Consider the following 26,273-nt stretch of genomic DNA (forward strand, 5'->3'; position numbering starts at 1 on the left):
GTATAATAGTAAGTAAATTTTATGGATAACATCTGCAAGCTCATTAATTTTTGAAACACGTCATATCAAATTGATTGTGCACCCAAGTGAGGGAACTTTCTACATGAACAATGTACATATACAAGCCATGAGCTATATTGAATAAAAAGTACAAAATTTGTAACTAGACTTTTCTGTGCTTCCTGAGTTTGTCTGGGTGATTCTTTATTAGGCCTAGGCAAAAGAACCAATTAGGTTTTTCCCTTTTCTTCCCTTCTGGCCAACGTGATCCAACAATTGAACCAAGTAACTAATACAGTTTACTGGAAGCAGAAATGCCCTAATACACAACCTACTACAATAACAATGGAAATCCAACCAAGAATGGTCATGAGTCAAAGCTAGATGCCAACCCAAGTCTGCTTGGTTTGAGCCGGTGGAGTCAATATTTAAAGTCAAAACTGTTAGGTTTTTCAAGCTCCAAGTTTCCTGTGCAAGGACCTTGAATCTATTGTTGGCCAATCGATACTGTTTCTGCATGCTTCTGGATATTGTTTTGCCAACCAAAACTTTTGCTTGGAGGTTAGAATATCTCCTTGGTAAGCCAAAGATGCCCTACCCATGCAGATTTAGAATTTGCAATCTTGCTTAAATATAGCATGGTAACTTTGAAAAGCCAGCAACAAACTGAACAAAATCTTAATAATACCTGTGCTGTGTTTACATATTTGCAGTCATTGCATGGTTTGAAATACTTTTTTCTGCATACCTGCATGTAACATTGAAAATTACAAATTTTATCTGCACCACTCTGAATTTAGGAAGTATGGATAATACTTCAATTGTTAAGGTACCATTGCAATTTTTGGAAATACTTTATATACATGTAAGTGGTAACAGTCAATGTAGCTAATAACAATCCATATACATCTTCATCATTTATGTATAAAACCCAGAACATGGACCAGTGCAGGTAGACATCAAAAGTACCTGCACAGATTTACCAGCACTGACCTTCATATGCAGGTGGTATTTTGAGCCCTGCATTGTCTTTCATGCTGACCAGAGCTTCCAACCCTGATAAAGTGCAACCAGATGTAAGTCCTGGCACACTGCCCTCTGTGTTGGCAAAATCATGGGCCATTGTGTATTGATTGTATTACATACTGTAGATGCAGAAATGTTTGCAGTGGTTTTATGTCCACAGTTTTCAAAGTGGCCTCTTCACCATGAACTCAAAACTACTACCGGTACCCTTAGTTTTCACAGTATGTGACGCTACCGTGAACACTTCATCTCCCTGCTTCCATGAAATTAAATCCCCACTAACTTAAAATACAGCACCCATTGCCACAAATGGACTATACCATTAATGTTTATAAAGGGAGCATGCAATCATTTTTTTTAAACAATTGCACTCGAGACTTAAATTGTATTCAGTTATGGGCAGACATGGTCTCATGTGGCATCTCACTTTTTTTGCTGACCAACCCCTAAAAAAAAATAAGGGTAGCAAAAGGTATTCTGCCATGTAAGGAGTCCTAAATGTACATGTGTTGATTACAATGCAAATCATACAAACCTTAACTTGTGTAGTAGTAAAAGAAAATGACAGTACACATCTTACTGCAGTTCTGTGGTCTTCTTTATTTGACAGATAGCTCCTCAACTCTCACATACAAAATCTGTTATATCTCTCAGTCTCTTATTAATCTGCTAAACATATGACAATCGTAAAGTAATCTTAATATGTTTTGATACCTTGCAACTCGCTACAACAGATCAAACTATTTTGTCAACACACACAAGAATTCATCTTTGTTGTATACATGTATTTTCAAGGGAAGACAAAGGTTTTTCTTCAGTATGTGCCATGGTAAAGTTGACCCAAAGTAAAGGCACTGTACGATCAGAAATTGTGATGTTGAGACTTTTTTTCTGGACTTTGAATGTACATGTACAACTGCAAATACATCCTATACAAGTTATTTCAAAGTCTCTTGTTTATGGATACTGTGGTGTAAGTCAATAACTTTTGTGATTTTCTAAATGAGAAGTGGACACTTCTACAAGACAGGCCGTGTATGGATGTCACTGCAAATCTTTGGCCAACAAAGGAAACATGCATAGTTAAGAAAGTGAGCTATCTGACAAAAGAAAAAGCATAGACCACACCTACAATGTATAACAAGGTTGGAAACCAATGTCAGATTTTTGCTTTTTTTCTCTTTTGTACCAAAAAAGTCCTCGGGACAAAATATCTTCTTTGTAATTTTTTCGTAGAGCAGATTTTTTATTATTTTTGTTTCACATAGGAATTAGTACATTGACTAGACATTGGTTTCACCAAGAATGGGAAAGCCAAATTTACAGAACTTGTTGCAAGTTGTTTCAACCAGTGTATTGGTGGAATCTGCAGCGGCGAATGCGATGCTAACTTCTGTGTGCTGGAGACCAGACTGAGCTTAGCTCTAAATTTGCAATTCCTTTTGCATAGAAAAATCAAACTGAGCTATTTCAATAGTGCTACTTCATAAATTCTTTATCCTCAGTACAACCGTGGAAGCTATAGTCGTGACACTTTTTTTCAGGACATCAACGCACAGAACAATTTTTTTTCTCACTTGGCCTGACTTGTCATATCTTCTTAGATGAAGCCAGAAAAAGTCAACATCTCTTATTGAAACATATAAAACATTTGGTATATAAAGTGCCCCTCGTTGGGATTTTACAAAATAATTTACACATATTCCTATCTATGGTACACTCTTTGTTGTCTTTATTCATTTTTTTAGAAGATTTGCACCAATACGCTGGTTGAAAAGATTTTTTCTGGCCGTTTGATGAAGAGGCTCTTTTTGTATATCAGTTGGTGTTTTAGCGTACAACGCACACACTCTTTCACGCATCCATACCAGTCATACTAGTATCACCCATTCATAATCAAGAATGGACATGGCCCCAGGGTTTTAAACATCAGCTTGGTAGCACCCAGCAAAACTATATTCATGACAGCATATATTCCTACTACACACAGCAACAAGTTTTCAACCTGCTTGAAACACACTTTTATATCTTTAAAACTAGACAAGATTTGAATGAATCGGTTTGGAATACCTTATTGCTGCATTGATTTACATACTTGTTCGGACCTAATAACTTACAATGGGTACTGTGTGTTGTTTGATTTTTAATTCTAAGGCATGTCCTTGACAGAGCGGGTGTAGAAATCACTTCCATCTCCGAATAATACGTTGTTTGCAGGGATTTCCGCAAGGCTGATTGGTTGGCTGATGGTTGCCATGGTGACAGGTCCTGGGGCCGAGGCTCGTATGTTCTCTCTTTCTCTCGCAGGCATCCACATACAGTCTCGTCCACACAGCAACGGCAGAAGCACACGCTCCTGCAGATACGGGCATTCCATCGGAATGCTTTTCTTATTACTCCTCTGCAAGAGAGAAAGACAAGAATATATCAAGTAGGGCCAAGATTTGTAACTGTATGCAAACGATGTGTCTAGAAATAATTCTGACATTCCTAACTTGGCTTACTACATGTTGTCAACTGCAACCTTATACTGTGAATGATGAATTTTTACATGGTTTAACGTTCGCAGTTTAAGTGGTAACCTCCTCATTGCAAACTTAAAACCACAGCAAAAGTACTTGTTTTGTCTTCTGCCCTCCTACCCCATTGTTCAACCACTAACTTACAATACATATTCTACAGCGAAATCAAATCCTCATAAACATAAAGGCATTTATAGGCACTGCTAGCCATGTTAACCTAGCTTAGTGGGCTGGTTCTATCGCAGACCAGTGTAGGTTACATTTTCACTAGCACTTAACTACATACGCAGGTAGGTGGTATTTTGAGCCCAGTAATACTAGAAAAACCAGACCACGGCTAGGAAAGAATCGTCAATAAATGACAAGCTTCATACAGTCAAAACAGTTATTAACTTCAACTGGTGGAAACTGTAGCCAGAAGGCAGGCATTTTTGTGCCAATATACAAGTCTCAATTGCAAGCCTCAAAAACTTCATATATTCAAAGCCTTGCAAGGGCCTTAAAAACACAACATAGCTTATGGAAAATATCAGCATGAAGATGAACTGATGCCAAAGTACCCCCCTCAATGCAGAATACAGTATGATCGCATTTACCTAAAATTCTAGACAAAATAATTATAAGCGCATTATAAAGAACAACTTCCCAACCCCCACCTACATATACATGGTATATGTAGGTAGCCCTATTTGAGTACATAAGGCCACACCAATTTAATTCGTTGGTTCTCGGAATCGCCGCTTCAAATTTTCCCAATTTAAAAAAAAAAAAAAAAAATTCCGTTCAGTAAAAAAATTATGCTGCAAAATTTTGGTTCCGTTAGAGAAACAGAACGTCTGGAAAGTACCAGTGCATTTACTTTTTCTCACCCCCAAGTCCTTTGTTACAAATTGATTCATATCTTTTTTGTTGCAAAGTATATTTAGGAACAAATAAATCATCGTAAAATGAGATACACATGGGCATAACATAACGTAACAGAACCAGAAGTTCAGCTGAGCATGTGCTCTCTCTCACACACACTTTCACATGCAAATTTTCAATTGAAACACAGAAATCGGCACCCAAACAAACAACTCAATAAATCACCAATACTTTTTCACTCATGTACCTCCATAGCCAACATGTTTTGATATGCCTGAAATGCCCAAAGCCTTCCAAATGGAGATGAAAATGAAGTCGAACATTTTCCCGGGCGGCCATTTTTCTTCTTCAGCTTTGTTTTGACCCTGCAAGTCAAAAAAGCGCCCCCACGCTGTTTGTAGTGGAACGGCAGATTTGGCTAGATACATGTAGTACCATTTCAGTGCTGATTTCAGTGATTGCATGTATCATTAGGTTTTTCTAAGGAAGTTTAATCAAACTGCATCTTAATTATTTGTCAATAAATAATTGTACATGTAACAAAAAGAGAATAAACCTATGGTTTATACAACATGTAGTTCAGTACTTTGGCTTGTTCATGTATTTTTGGGGAGTGGAAGTATTTGTAATTTTGTTTCCAATTTGCACCAGTTGACCATGAAATGTATTTAGAGCCTTGGATAGACAGATTCTTATCAACTCAGAGAGCAAATAAGTCTTCCAGCAATGGTATTTTATTTCTAGAGGCAAACTTAAATAATGTTTGTTGTTGTCATTGCATCTCTGTAAAAATACTATATTGGTCTACTTGAGAATGTTTTGTGAACATTTCTGTTTACTGTAGCAACTGTACATAATTTAATGTATATTGTGCAAATTTATGCCAACATGCAATTTTGCATGTAATTTTAATTGATTATTAATAATAACTATTTCTAGCACACGTATACCATGGGTTCAGGTCTAGACTAACCAGCCTGGACCTGAACCCAGACTTGTTGCATTTTTTTTTTTTTTTTTCGCCCTGTTGCTTCAGTTTTTTTAGGAAAAAATCCGAGAACCAACTAATTAAATTGGTATGGCCTAAACAGCAGAATACAAAACATGGCAAAGCTACAAAATCAGACAAAAAATCAATGATTTCAACACTTATATGTGTTTAAGCATTAACAACTTCCTAAAAATAATCAGTCAACATGATTGATGATATAACAAAACACTAAGTATGTTGGGTGAAATGACATCATTTTGTGATAATGATGAGAACAAAATGAAACTTAAAGTAGCCCTTTGCAACATGTAGACCCAGCCTTGCAACTGATGCTAAGATAATGTATTTCAAACTACTGTCGTCTGTCATATTCCAAAACAGAACCCCAAAGGACAAAACACATCATTCATTAAACCCACTATGCAACTAGGCTTTGGCAACAGTTACTTAAAATTTGTCCAATTGGCAAAATGGCTAACAAGTATATAAAGTCATTGAAAACACAAAAACATGGCATAGGTGAAATAATGAAACTGTAAAACAAAGGGCAAATGCAAGTTAAAACCACAGATATGCACTGGAAAGCCTGTGTTTTTAGCCTTGTCTTGTGTGAACCATGGCTACAAATTTTTTTAACTTTTTCCATAGCTAGCCCCCAACAGACCCCGGACGAGAAAACACATAGCTTGTCGTACATGCACTACCAGATAGGTCCACTGCAGACTCTCCATCGTTCACATGGCCGTTGGGGGCGGAGCTAGCGGGAAACGGGGAGACGTGGCTCCCTCGACAGAGCTGTGCGTCAGTACTAGTACTACCTCCCCTACAGCGGTAAACGGTACAGGACACACAATGGGTGGGGAGAAGGGTGTGGTGTAACATGGCACTTTGCACAACTAATTTTCCTTGTGTTTTTACATTTTGTCATTTTTCTTACAAAGCTTCCAAACATCTTTACAGGAGTGATGACAGTAACTTTGTTCCCGGCTTCAGAAAATTACTACCAGTTCAGTTCACATGTCCAGGAAAAACAACATGTATTAAAGTAATTTTTGCTTAACACCAATGCAGTAAGGGTTGGTGGGCATTTTTTGCAGTCAAACTAATCGGGATACCAAGACAATTTCTTAATCCTCTCCCTAGCTGCTACCTAACCCCACAACCAATGACAATTGGTACCAAAAGATACACCATAGGGAGAAGATTAAGTATTCAAAAGAAAGTACCGTATATTCTCGAATAAAGTACGCACCCCAATTAAAGTACGCACCCCTGATTTTGGACAAGTCTTAGACAGATCTTTGGGACTGAAGGGTAAAATGGAAAAACTCAAATAAAGTACGCACCCCTTCTCCACCAATTTTGAACAGACCTTTAAATGGATAAATTCAAATTTATGATGTTTTCCCTCGGTTATTTTGCATAAGATAACCTGGAGAATTGCCTACTGCAATTATAAAATCACTGTGAACTGGTAGAAGAAATCAGGAAAAACCAGTTGTACAAGTCAAAGTCACTAACTCAAAAGGATGGTATGCAAATGCCAATCTTATGTAAATCATGTTTAGACAATTTCTTTGTTTCATGTTTAGACAACTACAAGACAACAACAATGTGCATGTTTTGAAAAATTACTAGAAGTGTAGCTCCACCTTGCTTTATTTTAGGCTTTTTTTTACCATTTCTCTGTGCAGTGACCTCAAATGAAGTACGCACCCCAACTTTGGCAACAACTTGTAGCACCTTTTCAATTTTGAAAAGTTAAAAAAGTGCGTACTTTATTCGAGAATATACGGTAAGTTGGATTTGTCATAGGGCATATAAATTAAGAGCCAAGGGGTTTAATTACTATAAATAAGACTGAATGACTCAAAAAGTATTATTCTACTTGGCATGGACAGCATAAAAAAGACAACATTGCACTTCATATAAAGTACGTACAGTATGTGGATACAGACACATCTTTCTGGGTTTGAGAGTCTGCAGTGGAATCAAGCACTCATTGTTTTGGGGACCAAATTGTACATCACTCTATAATGTTCACTGCTACTGTATACAACTAGTTGGGACTTAAGGAAACTTGGATTGTTAGAAATTAGTTTGAAATGTAACCAATAAATCCCCCAGGCATATATGCATGCATCCCACATGGGTTTACAATGACAACACCCATCAACACTACTGCAATGACTGTTCTCCATAATACATGTAGTAAGCGCGATAATGACATTTGCAACAGTTTCAAAGATAAGCTCACACTTTCAGTGAATCACAAAAACTGCTTGTACCAAAGAAGAAACCTGCGTCACTTCTGCCAACATCTGAACACGTTAGAACATGTTTGATGTGTGCACGAAATTAAAAGTGACATATATTACTAATTGTTCAGGGAAAGTTGCAGGCAGTTTTTGTGATCGGCATAAACTTGACCTGATAAATACTATACCAAAAATCCACTACAAAAGCATTGACCAGTATGATGGTAGGTATTGTACAAAAAGAAGGGATACTGCTAGGGAGAGCAGGCCTCACCATGGACTCTTAAGCTTGCGGATTTCCTTGGTAGCCCATGTGGCGAGTGTTTTTGTCTTGGCTGTCTTGGAGCGCCGGCCCTCCTGCAGGAAGTCTTGGATGGTCTGTGTCTCCACCAGTGGAATTATGTCGTTCCCAAAGGCTGTCACCAGGTCACTGCAATGGGCACAATTCAATAGAAAAATCAAGTCAAACTTTACTGCACAGCAACTGTATAGAAAGGTAGTCTCATAAGGTTGTAGGGGCAGTGTTTTGTTATCCACTGTGTCTGGGGTACGGTATTGGAAGGCCATCCCTCTTCTTCCACCATGTTTTATCTTCTCAATGAAAGTCAGGTACCAATTTGTACACATGCGTGGAGTTTAGTCAAGTGTCTTTTCTAAGGACAAAACATCTACTCTGACCATTAATGCCAGAAATCAACCCCGTGACGTCTTGGTCAGGTAGCCTAGCACTTGGAAATTCAGACAGAGAGGTGCGGACTGTTTCCCTGTCCTTGGTGCTGACCATATTTCCCCGTCCTTGGTACTGACCATTTTTCTGTTCCTACTGCTGATTGTGTTTTACCACTTTCAGACATCTTGTTAACACTTTCATTTCCATATCTTTTGCCTTTTCAACTATTCCACAACTTCCTCCAATGATCCATAATGACAAAAAATGCTAGTAATGCTAGTCTTAACATAGTTCTCCAACTGTAAAACATGGACTATTGCAGCTATATTTTAGGATACTCACCCTAATAGGCCAGAACCACAGCACACATTGCTATCGGAATGGTCCTCGTCCTTGGCAATGTGTTCGATGAATTTGATGATGTAAGCCACATGTGGCTGCAGCATGGCTATGTCTGTAAACAAAAGAAAAAAAAGGTCACAAACAATTCGACAAAAATCAAACTTAACCTTTGTCTTCCAAACACCTATACTCACATCAAATATTCTTACAATCCATACAGATGTTCTTAAGTTATGCTGATGAAAAATATCCTCAAACACACACAAACAGGCACCAACACAGACACACCCAAAACAATACCTCCATTTTTCATGGAAAGACAAACATTAAATGAAGGGCTACAGCAATGCAAAAAGTCTCTAGGCAGACAACAGCTATAACTATCTCGCTTTTGTTGCAAATTTGAATTTCTAAACAGTTTTCAATAGCACAAATCAACAAGTCTTCATCTGTCAATAAAGCATTGTAATGACTTCTTCATGCTGTCAACAGCTTTTGTCATTCTAAAACAATCTGCTAGGTGGCACTTCAGCACCAAGCCCGAAACTCAGTGGCTGAGACACAGGTTGAAGGTTGCCTAACTACCAGTAAGCTATCTATCATCATGGGAGAAAATACTAGAGTAAATGTTACATTTGAAGTTGAATGATATTGTACATTTATACATCAATTATTGTATAACAACGATAAGATTTATAACAAATGAAGAAGTGCTTTGTCAGATCTTATCTTTGTCAGTTCTACAATTCTGTCGCAAGACAAGTACTGAGTTATTCTTTGACTTACCGGTAATGTTGTTGCCATCTCCCTTCAGACCCTGCACAATCCCGGTGTAGGCCTCCAGGCAGCCTTCTCTTAGCTCATTCAGGTAGTCTATCATATCATAATCACTCTGGAAAGAAAAGGGAAGCAAACATGACATCACCACCATGGTAAGATAATGATGAAAAGTTCTTCATTCCTAATATGCCCCAGAAGTAAGTATCTCACTGGACTGCATGCCAATTTGTAGCAAATACGCCCACTAAGAGAATACATTGCGCAATTTGGCAAAGTTTACCGTTATAGTGCTGAAAAGCGTAGGGTCAATAGGTAGGGATTCTATGACCTTTGCCAGCAGCCAACCATACTAAGGGTAAGGTTAGCAGGTTTCTTCTAGGGTCAGTGGGGTAATTGTAACCACAACATTTTTCCTATGCCTTAGGAAAACATTTAAAAAAAAGCATGGTTAAAGATGAAGAGCAAAAAGAAACAATCAATGAAAAATCACAATTTACCCTCATTAACAGGAAACTAGGCAAACATTTCAATTAGCCAAAGATGAATGAGAGCCCTTCCAGTGGTTTATAAAAGAGGTGCATGCATGCAGGATTGGCCTATCTCTGACAATGTTTAACACTTTGCATCCTCTAAGTTGTGGGGTGGGGGGATTGATGTCCTACCTTGTCTACTTGTGCCTGTGAAGCCTGCTGTAAGGTGCTGAGGACCACCTCCAGGTAGGTCTTAAACTCTGCACCAATGGCCAAGGCAATGTCTCCAAACACAGACAGGATCTGGGGCTTCACTGACCGATGGACACTGTCATTCTGTATACAAGTTAAAATACAACTTAAGCCTGCAAAATTTGGACATTTTTCCTTATAGGGCTCATCTGTGTTGGTATGTGAATTACATTGGAAGGACAGTATCTACATGTACTGTAATTCTTCAAATTTTCGCAGTCACTGTTGTCTTTGTTGCAGTTTTGGCAGTGACCACTTCACCAAAACTTAAGACCGGTGTATGCATTATCGCTACCACTTTTCTCCTTACCACAAACTTAAGTCATCGAATTTAAAGTAATTCAGGACCCGTCAACCTTCTGTCAACTAATGAGACCATTTGTTTGAATGGACATAGGACGTGTTATTTGGGCCAGTCTGATGAAGAATACAAGTAAAGCCAACTTTTGTTGTATTGAATGCAAAGTTCAAACTCCAGTGTTGTTGTTTTTTCAAACTCCACTTGTGATTTTGAAAGTACTACCAGTTGGAAACAATAACAACAAGATAAAACTTTAAGTTAACAGCTTCTGGTGTAAGAGTGTTTGAGTGAAAATAGGTAACCACATTGTCAACTTACAGCCAAGTTTTCTAGCAGCAGTTGCATAATGTCGTTACAGTATGGAGCCACTTGTGTGCTGAGGGCGCGGCAGATGTCACCAACAAGGCCCACAGCTGCCAAACACACCTGCAAGACATTATAGTAATCAACTGATCAATCATTGAATGTACTATTGCCTGAAAAGCCTAACACTAACAGTCTCTTTGTTGAGGTTAGATGGAGGGTCTAGAGGTAACAGTTAGGGATGTGTACCGGTACAGTGTACCGATACAGTACCGGTACAATCAATTAGGTACAGATACAAAGGTACACTGTACCGATACAGTACCGGTACAATCAATTAGGTACAGATACAAAAATACCGAACCCTGGTGTACCAGTACTGGACCTGTATCTAATTAGCGCAAACCAGGCAGGATAACAGGTCAGGGGATGGCCACTTTGACAGATAAAATTACTGTGAAATCACCATAGCAGTCTCTGAGCCCCAGTGAGGGAAAAGCAACAAGGGATTTTTGTTGCATCATGTGTCTACCATAATAAACACGTTTTTATTGGTTAAAACATGCTTCTACCCTTTTTAATACATTGTTTTGCCATTATAACATAATATAACATAATATTATGATATAATATTCAATGCCATGCATTTAGGTCTCATTAGGTCCGGACCTGTACCTAAACCTCTGGATTCGAATCCGGACCTGTACCTAAACGTGGGTTTAGGTACGCATCCCTAGTAACAGTCAACCATGTTAAGGTACAGTCCTTCTGGGTCGTGCATGGGGCCGTGTCCGGCTATTTAATTCCAAACAACTTTGCGCAATCAGTACAGTAGAGGGCTGGTCCACTGGTAGAAATGTGTATTTAACCACCATACTCTGGACCAAAATGTGGAGTGCTAAGAGGCAAAAGCAGTATAAACCATTTTTCTAAGGTCTTTGGTATGACTCAGCCAGGGATCGAACTTATAACTTCAAAACCAATCTTCAATGCTTTTAACTGAAATTCATGCTGAAAAATTAAAGAAAGAAGGACTATCCTTAACAAATAATAGTCCATTCACTATAAAGTCACTTCTAGTTGTTATAAAAAGTTCAATTACCAAAGTCTTGTGAGGTATACAGACATACCTGGTACTCTGCATGGTTTCCTAGTCCCAAGGCCAGATAAGGCTTAAATGCCTCCATATACTTCATAAACTCTGTACCCAACACTGAAACAACAGAAAATATTCAGTCACTACAAGTGTTCAGAACAAGTGATGTGACTACCACAGCCAGACTGTTAGCTCCTCCTAGCAGGTTGGAAGGGTGTTGCAGATTTGGCCAAGCGTACAGTAAATGTATAGTCACATAGCCTTTTTGAGGCCGTAGTTGCATTTGGTTGATATCTACTGTGTCTACTGTAAGGCAGAGCATATCCCTCTTTTTCTACCATCTCTCCAATCAAAGTCAGGTACCCATTTTTACATCTTCATAGAGTGGGGAAAGTCTTGCAAGGAATCAAACTCGTGTCCACAAGATCTAAAGGCCACAACTTCAATTCCTAGCGGGAAAGTTTCGATTCCTATCCACTCTGTTATCATTTTCTATACCACTTGTGATGAAAAGCATCATGCAATACTTTAAAAATAACAATACATACCTTCCACCAATGTTCCCACAGCCATCAAGGCGTCCTCCTGCACTCCCCCAGACCTCCCCTTCGACACGTTCAACATCTCTATAATCATTGTCATCACACGGTCTGCTATCTGTCTGGTGTCCTCTGGTCTCATCCTTCTTAAACAAGCCTGGATTGAAAGGAGGAGAAAGCAAGGTTAACAGGGATGGCTGACTTTGCCACTTAATGCAATGTTAGTGCATGTATGAGGAAAATCAGACAGAGACACACACAAACACAAGTTCAAAACAATACTTCAATTCGTTGATGCAAAAAAAAAAATTTACATTAGCTTCAGACATAAATGTAAGTCTACTGTTTGTAAGTTTCCTTTTCATAGGAATGGCTTTATCTTAGAAGAACTGTAGACAGAGCTTATGTCCACAAAAGTCATGTATTTACCTGTAAGGAGGCACACAGCAGGGACTGTAGGTCATTGATCTGCGCCCTGTCTGAACTAGTCTGAACTGCAGCCTGGAGATAAGGAAAAAAAACAATGCATTGATGTCAAACTTATGAGAATTCTTCCATACAGAAATTATGTGCTACCTATAAATCAGTGTAGTCAGGCATAGGATCAGACCTTTTTTTTGTGATCTGTGAACTTTTCTAGTGTGGTAAAAAGATTATCAACGATTTAGTAAGCATTAGAATAAGCATTCAGGAAAGTCATTGACACTACTCTTTGTTTCCAGTTTAAATGACCTTCCATACAAGTTGAGAAGAGCCCTCACTTCTTCAGTTGTCTTTGTGAACTCAAGACAAAGCATGGTTAAGAAAACAGTAAAGTCTTGTTCTAACGTACCTCTAACTGTAGTACCCGTTGCAATCTATCCATGACGATCAGAGAAGTCTTCTGCACGATGACATAGCAGTCCTTGGCACTGTTCTTCACCAGTTCCATCAGAGCCTCGTAAGCAGCACTTCTCAAGTTGCTGTTCCCAGCGTCAGCTCTGAGAAATACAAAAAAAAATGCCACTGCAATTCCAGAGCAAGCTGCTCGGGGGCCCAAACTGACAAAACTTCTTCCTTACAACAAAAGCTATCAGCCACCAAAATTTTCAAACAATAACATGCCCAGGACAAAAGATTAAAAAACTGGAAGTTCTTCTGCAATTCCATGGTCACACACCCTATTCACATAGTAAGTATCATTACAATACATCCAGACATTCTCAAGTTATGCTGACCCCAAATATTTGAAAGCAAACACACAGACACACACAAGGACACCAAAAACAAAACCTCAATTTGTCATGGAGGTAAACATATATTTTGAACCAGACTATCTTCTTTATTCTAGGGAGATTAAAAGGGTATGGAAAAAATGCATCTATGATATCCCCTTCCTCAACCACTATAATGAGAGTCAATATTTGCATAGTTGTTCATACATAACTTTTATAAGTGTACAAAGCCGTCAGTCAAGGGTGGTAGTTGTAATGTCGTCAAACTGGCCAAGCCAGTCGCAACAACAAAGTAACATCATTGGCTTGTGACTGAGTGTAACTTAAACTACATTGAAGAACAACCAAATACTTAACATGACCTCTTATAGAGTTACTGTAAATGGGGAAATGTTTGCTATGGTTTCATGTTCACGTTTTCGTGGTGACTTCTTTATTCAAAACCAAGGCAAACATTTTTGTTTTGACGTCTATCTGCCTTACCCCTTGTTTCAACTACGAACTTAAAACTACTAAAAACACTCAATTGTCTCCATATCGCAACATCAAATCTCCACAGTAACTAGAGAGATTTGCACGGCCTCAATGTTATTGACTACTGTTGGACTCACCTGTCGGTAGTTTCTAGCAGTTTGGAAACGATGACTTCGAATGACGAGGAGAGGCAGTACGTGGCTGGCTCGTCCTCGGTGGTCTCGGTGGCATCGTACGCAGCCTCTGCAAGGCTGGAGAAAGCCTGGAAACAAAGGAACATTAGGATACTGTTAGCTCTTTACACATAACCATTGTAGATTTCATACAACACTGATACCAGTTACATGCAAGTGCCCAATGTGAAACAACATACACAGATTTACACATTCTAAAATTAGGTTTTCAAATTCTATACATAAAAATCTGTACTATCTACTCAAGCACTGATCTTTGTTAAGCTCTACACTGTCTCCTTTCAAAGTCTGAAAGCTCAAAATACATTTTTTAATGTAGGGATACCAAAAGTGCAAAGAAACAATTTTGGATGCAGAATATGAAATAACGTAGAATGACAGCAAAACCAACGGACAAAATGCACTGCCTCTCTTAAGAACTTAAGTTTGAAATTCTATTTCTTAATCTTAACATTTTAACAAGTGATATAATAAAGGTTTTAATATCTTTCATTATCCATTACCAAGCATATGTTTTATACTTGTCTCCAATAGTACAAACAATACACAAATATGTAGCTGCACTGGTATTCAAGTGTACAGCTCCAACTTTGGATATAAAAAATTGCATGTGAATCCAATATTTTGACTATCATGTTCATCACATCATGTCACATACTTACCCAGCAAACGTTTGCAGACACCCTGGGTTCCGCGTCCAGACCTTCCACAAGTGTGGTCAGCAATAGCACGAGATACGACTCGTTTATGGCCGCCTCCGGCAACAGCTCGCAAACCCTTCCCACGGTCCAGGCTGTCGTGTCCCTGACCACAACGCTGGGGTCCTTCAGAAGTTCTATCAACATGGGCATGGCGGCAACGACCATAGGCTTCAGTGTGGTGGGGTCTGGGCCCTCAAGGATGGAGCCTGGAAAATAAAACATGATTCTCTTTTAATTGTTGACAAGTATGTTTTTACATAGAGATATGCTTTGGAATATGGTAAGTTTGATGTTTTGCCAAACATTACAATTTCACTATATCTAGTTCCTGCAAAAGTTATAGATTTTACAGAATCTACAGCTAGTGAATTCTACATGCACTGTAAATTTTGCTTTTAAAGTTGTTACAAATCTTTAAAATTCAAATAACTAGTAAACCTAACAGTGCCTTATCAAAACATATCTTTCACAAAGTCAAAAATCTTATATCTGATTCAGAAAAGGTAGATAAATAAGGATGTCTAACTTGTAAAGGTAGTTAAAATCTGTACCAAATCCAAGAAGGAATACCATTACACACAACATCTAAGTATGCTATCTTTGGAGATGCTCTCTGCATCTTCTTCAAGGAAGCTCAGATTTCATCTTGGAGTTCTCTTGTCATGCCACTATCAAAGTTGACTATTACATGACAAGAGCCATTTACATACAGGATTTGAGATAACAGTGCTATTATCAATAGCAAGGTTCTTGCTTATCGGTTTGTACCAAAAGTCATGACGGCTGCATCTCTGAAGCGCCAGTCTGTGCTCTTGATGTGTTCTTGGATGAAGGGCAACACGGGCTTCACAACATCATCCTCGCAACAGGTGGCCAACAGCATCAGGCACACACCTAGCAGAACACAACAGTATTGCAGTCTCCAAAATGGGCTTATGTATTAACAATTACCTATGGTTTTGCATGTCAATTTGTATTCTATTCCAGTATCTAGTTATAGGGAATAAAACAAACAGTGGCAGTGGGTGTGTCAGGGATACCTGCATGTACAAAAGGCCAATTATTTTCACCAAGAGGGTTATGTTTTGGGTGTGCTTGCTTGTTTGTTTGTGTGTGCGAGTGAGTGTCTTTGTGTGTGTGTGTGTGTGAGTGTGTGTGTGTGTATGTGAGTGAGTGTCTGAACAGCATAACTCGAGAAGCTATGGATGGATCCTAACAACATTTAGTAGGTGTGTAGAGGTTGCAAAAGCTAAGGTCAAGTTTGATAATGGGCCCCTGGCAGCATTCTCAAGCACTGCAGCAGAACCTCCATTTCTGATGTCTTTACCAATGAAACAGGGCATTCACTGGGCATCCAGCTGCAAGAGGGCCTCTACTCGCTTTAAAATGCAGGGACCCCTTGGAACCTAATAGACTGCTTGATATGTTTTACCAGTTACAAGGAACAAATCAACTGACCTGCTGCCTTGCAGGGGTTCCAGTCATCATCATCATCGAACTCCTCCTGTTTGGTGAGGGTGTGCATGAGGATGGGTACCAGGTACTGCAGCGCACCCTTGGCATAGAACTTACTCGTGTGCTCGGGAGGGCGCCCCTGTTCCATAGCCTGGAACAAACAGAACAGAAGTAAGTGTTACTGTACTTGTGCTAAGGGTTAAGGTAGTCCCATAGGATTTTTGACTCAATAGGACGGTAGTTTTTATCCACTGTATCTATAGAGGACAGTATTGGAAGGCGGAGCCCATCCCTCTCCTTAGACCTCCGGAAACAAAATCCCATTCCCAACCAGCAGTTACTCAAGCAACTGGATATGATTTTGGAAACAGTCAGATGTTTCAGAAAGCATCTACCCTCTTTTGTCAGTATCCCTGGATGTCTAGCCTTCATTGACAAGTACTTATTTTAACACCCAGGTGGAGTGAGGAAAGTGACTATGGTGTTCAGAGCCTTCCCAATGACACAATGTCTAGCCAGGAATGGCTGGAATCAAACCCATAACCTGACTCCATCTAGAGTACTTACATCACCACACACTTTGCTTCTCAAACTATGACATCAGAGCTGTAGGAAGCAGTATCATTCAATCATTTCATTAAGAACTATAGGCATTATAGACAAAATTATCATTTGAAAGATAAATTTTTGCTCCTTCGAGGTAAATCGTGTATGTCATGCTTCAAGAGAAAAACACATCAGAAAGCACACACTTCAACAGAAACTTCGTAAAAAAAACACATTTTCATTAAAAATCAGAAGTTACCGAGTCCTATAGTGTTAATGAAACATGAAAAATTCAACCTTTAGGCTTCACTACATTTTGTGGACAGACACAAATGCAACAACAAACCCAGCCGTCTATAATGTAGTGTATAGTATACATTCATTCATTAAAAGCCATGCCTAGAAGGGACCTTACCTCACTCGCCTCTATAGCTAGGTCCACTTCTTCATCACAAACTGTTGACCAGAACTCAATGCCCTGTAGGGCCACCTCGTCCACATCACTCTTCATTGCTTCCAGGGTGATCTAGGAGATAAATATATGTTTAAAATCAATCAAATGAACCACGCCAAGGTTTAAAGCATCTACAGTCAAACCTGCCCAAGTCGACCACCTGGGGGACCGGGAAAAAGCGGTCGATTTGGACAGGTGGTCGGTTAGAACAGTATCAACTCACAACATGCCCGATGCATAGTATAAATGGTTTCCGTTGTGTTTAATTGCAAATAGCAAGCACACACACTTGCATCCGCCGTCATCTTTACTTTGAACATAGCATCGTAATGGCAGTCAAAATCCGACGCAAACTGGCTGATTTCGGCAAAAAATTACGCTAATTATCATCGGAAATCTATGACACCTCAAGGTTGAAAATGACGCGGTCGTTATGGGCAGGAATTTGGTCCTGTGCGATCCCAATTTTTGGCGGTCGCGTTGGCCAGGTGGTCGCTGTAAAGAGGTCGCTTAATTCATATGTCAATGGGGAAAATTGGTCGTGGTCAGGTGGTCGCTAAGAAGAGGTGGTCGCTTTGGCTAGTTTGACTGTATTTCAAGTAAACTAAAAAGGTAAAAGTAGTCCCATAGCCTTTTTTTTAGGTCGCAGGGGCAGTGGGTTGTTGTCCACTGTGACTCTAGGATACAGTATTGGAAGGCGGCCCCATTCCTCCTTTTCTACCACCTTTTACCTTCCCAACCTAAACCACGTTCCCATTTTTACAAGATGGTCAGAGTGAAGAAAGGTGTGTAAAATGTTTCAAGGTTCCAATGTCTAGCCAGCAAGGCCATATATCAAATTAACCTATGCTAGCTTATCTACTTACCCGTTTGATGCCACAAAGTAAATCAATACATAAACAAGGGCAAACAATACTTTCTATAAATGGAGGCGGAAAAATGAGGATCTAAGTTAAAATAACCAAAGAGAGCATCTGTAATGAAAGAAGGCCACTTTACTTTCATCACATCGTAAGAAAGAATGTTGAAACATTGAAAGTGAGGGACAAATTTAGAGCTTGCAAATGATATCGAAAATATAACTAGAAGAACATTTCATATGTAAGTTTCATACATGTAATGTGATATGTATACTTCTACATCCTGTATGGTAAGAAATCTCTCCTAGAAAACTCACAGCGAACAGTGCAGGTCCCATGTAAGACTCCATGTACTGGTAGTACAGAGACATGATCTTCACCAGATTCTGCAAAGCTGCTACTTTCACCTACAAGACAGACAGACAATATGTTAACATTTATATAAATCATCATGGCCATTCTTTTCTAGGTGACAAGCTTATAGCCTGATTAAATCTCGCTTATAGCAGTCCGCCCGACATCCGCCGGCCCCGCGGGAAGGGACCAGTTACAGCCCTGGACAGCAGAATTTGTTACACAGACTAACAAGCTTACTGACTTTGGATTTTCAAGCAATAAGAAGAAAAAAGACATTCTGCACTGCATTGTACCATAGTGATTAAGCCAATGTTCCTAACTAGATCAACAATTTTTGAGACTTATAACATCATCATTATGGTTGGTACTAGTCTAATAGTATACGGTTATCACAACTTATAAAGTCTAAATTCTATTATTCATGGAACAAGATCAATGTTTAATTGAATAGTGAATGTCTAAATTCTTAGCAAATACTTCCTACAGAAGACATACAAATAACACATATTGTGGAACGATGTTATGAAGAACACTTTGAACCAATATAAAATATATATTCCATCAAAAAGAGACAACAGCAACACAAGAAGAAAGTAGTAAAAAGACACACATTTACCTGGTGTTCCTCGCACTGGGTTGCCTCACACACCACTTGCATGATAAAGTGGCGCTCGGACTATAAGAAAGTAAACAATCATGAGTTTAGAAGATCTAAAAAAAGACATCACAAAGAACATATTTATGTTTAAAATATTTCATCTGTAATGCTTGTGATGTATCTGTACGTAATTGGGCATTTGTTTATCTCGTAAAAATTATTCTACAGAATACTTATTCTTCAGCTTCTAAAAGATTTTTCTAAATAAAATCTTTGTTTATCTATACTCACATCAGAGTCAAAGTTAGCCTTGGTGAATTCCAGGGAATTCAGGAGAGCATTTGTGGCCGCCAGTTTCACTGGAATACTGGAGGATTGACAGAAAATAAAGACGAAGGAATTGGTTCCTGTGGTATTCTTCTTGTATTACAGATGGTACATAAATATCTTTAGAAAAATCAGAAAAATATATAACCTCCATTATCATTTATCTACCAGGTTACAAAGTTACAGTTTCCATACACATATTTTTCATGGTACTAGATAAAAAAAAAATAGACATTATTTTCATACTGATCACGATAAGCATTCATTGATTTAGTCACATAAGCGATCACATGATACCTTTGTTCTTCTTTCCTCATGCCCTGTACGATGGCCGTCAGGATCCTGTTGGCTTCAGACTGCAGATGTTGTGGGTCCTGGATAGGAAATATAAGAGCACAATGTAGTCAGTCTTGCTCAAGAAGATTAATAAAATATGGTCTATGTGGACAGCTGGTCACAATAGGGAGAATTCTAAAATGCCCGTGTCAACGGGAAAAATTATCTGGGGCTACCAAATCATAGTCACATTGGCCAAGTCGTCCTTATGTACTAGAGGTGGTCACTCGTACAGGTTTGAGAACTCAGTCTCCATAGTAATGTTATTATGTACCACATATTGATGATGTAAAAATTGTCCACATTGTGTAAGTGCGTTCATGAGTGCCACAGGAGTGAAATACTGAACCTGAATCAACAGAAACCTGACTAGCACCAAAATAAACGACAGAGAGCCACTGACCAAATCCAAACAAAAAAGAGAAAGGCCTAGGAAAATGCTGTGATTCTAGTTACAAGACCAATCCATGACAAAAAAGAGAACTTCAATTTTGTCATTTAATACAATTATAGGAAACACATTACTTTGTCTACGTTTTATCAAAGTCTATAGGACAAGAAAGGCATTCACAAAACCCCCTTACCATATCCTGGCAGATGTATCCGATAGCCTCCAGGGTAGCCTCCTTCACAGCCTCGGTTCTAGCCGGCATGGCGGTCACGTTACCGGCCAGGTGTGCGATGATTCCCGGCCACTGGTTGTGGGGAAGCTCAGCACACGCGATCCCGGCCACACACTGTGCTGCTGAACTGGGCCTGGTAGTCTCTGTACCCAGTGTCTGCAGGACCTGAATTAACAACAAAAAACTCAACTTTAAGTAAAAGAGCAAGTTGCGATGTCACAATAGCGCACAAAATACATGCCCACAAGTTTTTTTTACTACTATTCTAGCAATGCAGAATTGACTGACCACAACTTATGGAAACACTATATCAATCTTGGATATAACATATGAATATGTCTTTGTCAAAGTTAACTAAAATTCTATAACAGGGCTCGAAATACTGGGTGCATGTGCACCCAGGTGCACCCAATATTGGAGCTGTGTACCCAATCATTTTCTATGGGTGCATAGGGTGCACCCAAATGTAAAGATATCAAGTATAACTAGTATACATCATAGTCTTGACATCTAAGTGTTAGAAAGATAATAAAAATGTCTGTCATGGTAGTTGTTCAAGAATTTGAAAGCTTGTAACTAAGTTTTGTTATGAGGTTTTCTGACATTCTACTTAAATTTAAGTGGTGCACCCAAAAACATTTTGGTGTACCCATTTGTTTTAGCTGGGTGCACCAGTGCACCTAATCCCAAAAATGAATTTCAAGCCCTGTATGACCATATAATATGTATCTATGTCCACCCAATAAATAGTTCATTCTAGTGACACTGAACACAAGTGATGGATGGACGTTACTTGAAACGTCTGGAAGTATCTATGAATCTTAATATTCTTATCCAGTTGTTAAGATTGAAGTTGTCTTAATATATTGCTTGAGCTGTTTCCAGAGACCATAGACTAAGGAGTTTCACAGCCATGAAATTCATCGCTTTTAGTGACCAATTCCATGCCTATGACATACAAACAAACACTAACCCTAACTCTTACTCAAAACTTTTTCACAGTGATGCACACATCAAATTCCCAGCCCAAGACCGATACCAGTCCAGGGATAAACAAGTCCACTAGCCCTATTGTCCAGGGTAAGTGAAAGTGCTGTTCGGGCAAGTGCATGTCCTACCCCACTTGTCCAATTGGGCAAGTAAGATTTTTCCATTGATTTTAGTGCAATTTTGATATACTTGTTACTTTTTACAGTCATGACATCAAGCAATTGGCTCCAGAGAATTCCATTGCTGGAAGTGAAAATGCATATACTAGTAACAGTGACATTTGAATTTGGGGCAAGTGAAAAATTGGTTCGGGCAAGTACATTTTTTATGTGCTTGCCTGATAGGACAAGTGGATTTTAGAAAACTTGTTCAACCCTGCAGTCCCTCTATGGCTGCAGAGTTGATTACTAAATCAACAAATTCCACGGTCTCCAGATATACCAGATTGCTAACCTGGATGTCTTAACTTCATGAACAAAAATATACTAGCTACTGGATATGGATTAAAGAAAGGGAAGTATAATAGTGTTATGAACAAAAGGAAATACCAATACTAACATTGTTTTTGATCTCGGCTCTGATGTTCATGTCCATACTGAGCCAGCGCTGTTGGTGTTGCACCTGGAGGGCCGGGTCCTTGGACGTCAGCTGGTTCTTCAGCTGTAAACCAGCTGCCATGCGGGCCACCTGGCTGTTTGCTGGGTCTGCCAGGACCTTGGACAGCGTGACGATGAACTCCGGCTGAAAGAAAGGAAAAAAAAGTTTGAATAAGAAATCAAAGATCCCATACCTCTCTGATAAAGTTTTAAGTTTTTTGTCTTATTATTGAGGATTTCTATCTCACACCTTGTGAATGTACAGTATTCAAATAAATTAACACATACCAAATACGCAGACCAAAAACATTACCTTTGACATAGTTAACAACATTGAATAATAATATTTGGGTGTGTTCTTTTGCAATTTTCTACATTTTTTTTGTATACCATGGCTTTAAAGAAGCCATGACCCTTTTCTGTCCTCAGTTTTTCTGTCTCCCCAGAGAAATGTCCATCTAATTCTTCAATCTTTGTTCAATAAAAATAAACCTGTAAAGTGTATCGACTTTCTTTATGTCATTATGATTTATTGATATCAACATCTGACAAATCTCTTTCAAACTACGATTAATACTACTACTGTCACAGCTATGACAGCCACACTAAAAGGAGGGTATGACAGACTGCGGTTCAAGGTTAAGATTTAAGGTAAAGAAACTGTGTCCTTCAAATTATCACAATCTTATGGTACATTGAATATCTTATTGAACCGCTGCAAATTTTGGATTATATTCAAACAAATATCCTCTTTATAGTCTTATAGAAATACGATATGAAAAAACACATCTGAATGATTCATATGTAAAATTGTCCACCAAAAATGTCTGCAGACTAATACATCAGTCTAATGTTAGAGTCAGTTAACCATGAAATTCTTCCACACGATTTCAGATGAAAAATGTTCCCATGCAAGTTTGTCATGCTTCATTTCACATGCAAGTTTTGATGCACACAAAAACCATGCACCATCTTTTCCATTATCATACTCTCTCCAAGCAAAAACAATCCGAATGAAAAGTCAAATTATTTTAATTCCTTTCGTGTGCATATATTTACATGTACACATCACAAATTTTTCAAGAGTTGCTAAGGGACATGGCAAGAAAACGCTATCATCACTTGTGTATGTAACATATGCCTTAATGACCACCGGCTACTGTAAATGCATTTAAGTTTGCTGGGATTTAAAATCGCGGTAGCAAGAAAAGGACTGTTCACGGTGGTTTTAAGTTCGCGGTAACTAGCACCATGCACTGTAGTCACTGTCATGGAAATATGTTTGTGGTGTTATTATGTTAGCGGTAAATTTGCAACGCGAAAACCGCGAACATAAAACCACCACGAAAATTTCTGCATTTTAAGTATCAAAGATAGTGTTATTACAGCTAAAGTTAAACTTCTTAAATGTAATCTACATTGTAAAATAAAACACACATATGGTCCTACACAGGCTTTTAGCTAGGATTTTTTCATAGGGTGTCCAAATTTCTTGCCATTAGGCGAGCGCTGCAGGCGCGAGTATTGTAGGGGGTCTGGGGACATCCTCACTCAGAAAATTCTGAAATTTATAACTCTCTGAAACATCATTTCCCACATTTTGAGGTGCAAATTTGGGGGAATGAAGCAAATTTACTGTCAGACAGGCCACATGTGACCTGCAGCATCCCTGGTCAATCAGAATTTCATGCTTGTCAGAGGATCTGCTCCCCACTGTAAGGGTGTACAATTTGTGTTATTCCGTACACCTAGCTGGCTTAAAGCCTGGTCCTACATGTACTAACATCCAAGTTAACTTCTCTGGTAACTATCCTTTGCACAATTTTGAGACATTATCAGTTCATTTTTTTTGTTCTCTTGGAATGAAAGCTTGGCTATTTGATTGATTATGCTAGAAATTTGACCTGTCCTTCATAGCAGTCAATAAGATTACAGCGAATGATAAGTGATGTTCTGCTCAACCTATCACCAGTGACAAATAGCTTCAAAAACAGCTATGAATTTAGGACAACGAGAGTTTGATGATCTTGATAACAACATCAGATGCTAATGCTCATACTGCAAATAAAATTTTTGGTCATCTGCTAAATTTGATATTTTTCATCATCCAACAACAGGAAACAAATCTGCTATTTATTCATACTGACCCTGATGTATTGCTTGTCAAACTGTGACCATCAAAATGTAATTACAGTCTACAAGCTGCACACACAAAGATCATCAATCTTATCTTTGGCATTTTAAGGGCTACTTTCTTCTTCCTACTCATAAATAAAATAGGGAATGACTAGAAATGATTTCACTGACTGTTACAGAAACTTTGTACTGTAACTTCATGAAACATGTTTGATTTCAAAATAATGAATAAAGATCTTTATTCGCATTAATGTTCTAACAAGTTACGAGCTAAGTACAGAGATTACATGGTACAATCACTGTGGTATAAGAATCTTATCTTGCATTTTACTGCATACACCAAAGCAATGTACGCTACTAGTAGTCTCCAAGCAGACCCTACGGTGCCTTAGAAATAATATCAAAGCTGGCCAGGGACTTGGTATACCGGCACCAGGGTCTGCCCTCAGTCGGGCTGATCTGACGCTATTAGCATCTATTTGTTGCCTATTAAACTGTGCTTGCCGAGTTGGTGTTAATTGCCCTCCCGGCCTGGGATGGCTCGTGCGCCCCTGCACCGTCTCACGGGAAGTCACGTCACGGGTCACCTACGATGACCGTTACCGGCAGATTTAAAATGCCGGCAACAATGGAGGCCAGAGTACGACGTGTTTTCCGCGATGTATGGGGATTCGAGCCTTAGAAAGCACAGCTTGATTCCATTTTGGCCACTCTGGAAGGCAAGGATGTCTTTGTCGGCATCGCTACCGGTCAGGGGAAATCCCTATGCTACCAATGCAAGCCATAGTTGCTAGCCGGGAGCAAACATCTGGTCCTTGACGCAGTTTTCGCCGGACGAAATTACAAAATCGCAGAACGAAATAGAAATAAACTTTCAGGAGACAGAAATGGCAGCGCTTGGCTTGTTGTGGTTCTTTCTACCGCATCCAAACATAACAGAGAGGATTACGATCAGGCGGCATGTTTTTAAAACTCATAACGTTAGTTTGGTGTTATTGTATATGTATATCGAAATTTGTAGTTTGTTTGGCATTATTTTTAGACTTCAAATCGATTTTAAACTAAATATTTTATGTATTGTGGCGCTTGTTCTATTACGTTGCGATGCTGTCAAATTTTTCAATCCGGCGCCATTTGGCGCGAACCTACCGCTGGGAAGTGCGTGCTATCACTGACTTCGTCCAGTGTAAGTCGCTCGTAAAGTAATTAGCACTTGACAACAGGGTGGGGCAGCGACACCATTGTTGAATAGAAACGCTCCACCCTGTTTCAGTGCAGGCAGACCTCCGGTGCCCGTTTGACTACCTTAGGGGGATCCGCAGGTCAATCCGCCATGCAAATTGATGGTGGTCGATTATAGTTCAGGGCCTAAAACTTCAAGATTTTTTTCCTGGTCAAATGGGTAGAAATCCTGGCAGTTTTGAGGTGGGTGTGACAGGGGAGGGTTTCTACTTTGTGATTAGGGCCAAAAAGCTGAGTTTGTGTGGTTTTCAGGGGGTATAAAGTTGGGACTTTTTTGTCCTAGCACATGGCCTCCTCACTGGGTTGTGGTGCGGTTTTGAGGTCATGGGTCAATCTTTCAGTTTCCCGGAAGTTCTCACCGTTAGATTCATGCCGAAATGTGGTTTTTCGGATAGCTGAGATGTCGGGCTTTCATATGAGGGTATGTTTGTGTGCCAGTAACGTCAGATAGTTGAGTTACTAACAGTTGCTTTCTCCTCTTTTTTTGTATAGGAACCCATTGTTTAGAGGCTGCAAATTGAATCACCTGCGGATACCCTGAAGTGTTCCAGGTATCACCCTGCCCTCCCCCTTTTTAGCTATTTTGGGGCTGAATACACCTCCATATGTGTGAAATATGGTCCCAGGGGACATGCCATGCTAAATTTGTTGAGAATTTCCTATATTTTAGCTGTTTTTATTTCACTGGTGTGCTAAAGGGCACTGCTTAAAATGGAAATTGCCATTGGTGTAAAATGACTGAGAGGGAGGATGACT

At 39.2% G+C, this 26,273-nt stretch overlaps 1 protein-coding gene across 6 annotated transcripts in view; it reads right to left on the reverse strand.

Moving 5' to 3' along the window:
• Positions 1–1,606: 1,606 nt before the first annotated feature.
• The window catches only part of LOC118406187 (importin subunit beta-1-like), a 27,820-nt gene continuing 3,153 nt past the window's right edge, over positions 1,607–26,273 (reverse strand). Inside the window, exons 3-24 of one of the 6 annotated variants that reach the window (XM_035806074.1) lie at positions 22,102–22,284; positions 20,515–20,718; positions 19,892–19,968; positions 19,559–19,634; positions 19,280–19,345; positions 18,630–18,719; positions 17,423–17,524; positions 16,456–16,603; positions 15,766–15,891; positions 14,959–15,203; positions 14,240–14,364; positions 13,247–13,394; positions 12,844–12,915; positions 12,424–12,571; positions 11,910–11,992; positions 10,795–10,902; positions 10,116–10,259; positions 9,460–9,565; positions 8,674–8,785; positions 7,936–8,091; positions 6,099–6,226; positions 1,607–3,427 (exon numbers count right to left, since the gene is read on the reverse strand). In XM_035806074.1, coding sequence (XP_035661967.1) covers positions 3,426–3,427; positions 6,099–6,226; positions 7,936–8,091; positions 8,674–8,785; positions 9,460–9,565; positions 10,116–10,259; positions 10,795–10,902; positions 11,910–11,992; positions 12,424–12,571; positions 12,844–12,915; positions 13,247–13,394; positions 14,240–14,364; positions 14,959–15,203; positions 15,766–15,891; positions 16,456–16,603; positions 17,423–17,524; positions 18,630–18,719; positions 19,280–19,345; positions 19,559–19,634; positions 19,892–19,968; positions 20,515–20,718; positions 22,102–22,284 — 2,649 coding nt within the window. In that variant the 3' untranslated portion in view covers positions 1,607–3,425. Of the gene's footprint in view, positions 3,428–6,098; positions 6,227–7,929; positions 8,092–8,673; positions 8,786–9,459; positions 9,566–10,115; positions 10,260–10,794; positions 10,903–11,909; positions 11,993–12,423; positions 12,572–12,843; positions 12,916–13,246; positions 13,395–14,239; positions 14,365–14,958; positions 15,204–15,765; positions 15,892–16,455; positions 16,604–17,413; positions 17,525–18,629; positions 18,720–19,279; positions 19,346–19,558; positions 19,635–19,891; positions 19,969–20,514; positions 20,719–22,101; positions 22,285–26,273 lie in introns of those variants that run through there. The other 5 variants (XM_035806072.1, XM_035806073.1, XM_035806071.1 and 2 more) reach the window with 5 other exon arrangements.

The sequence above is a fragment of the Branchiostoma floridae genome, chromosome 18 (genome assembly GCF_000003815.2).
Source record: "Branchiostoma floridae strain S238N-H82 chromosome 18, Bfl_VNyyK, whole genome shotgun sequence".
In the NCBI taxonomy this organism is placed as follows: Eukaryota; Metazoa; Chordata; class Leptocardii; order Amphioxiformes; family Branchiostomatidae; genus Branchiostoma; species Branchiostoma floridae.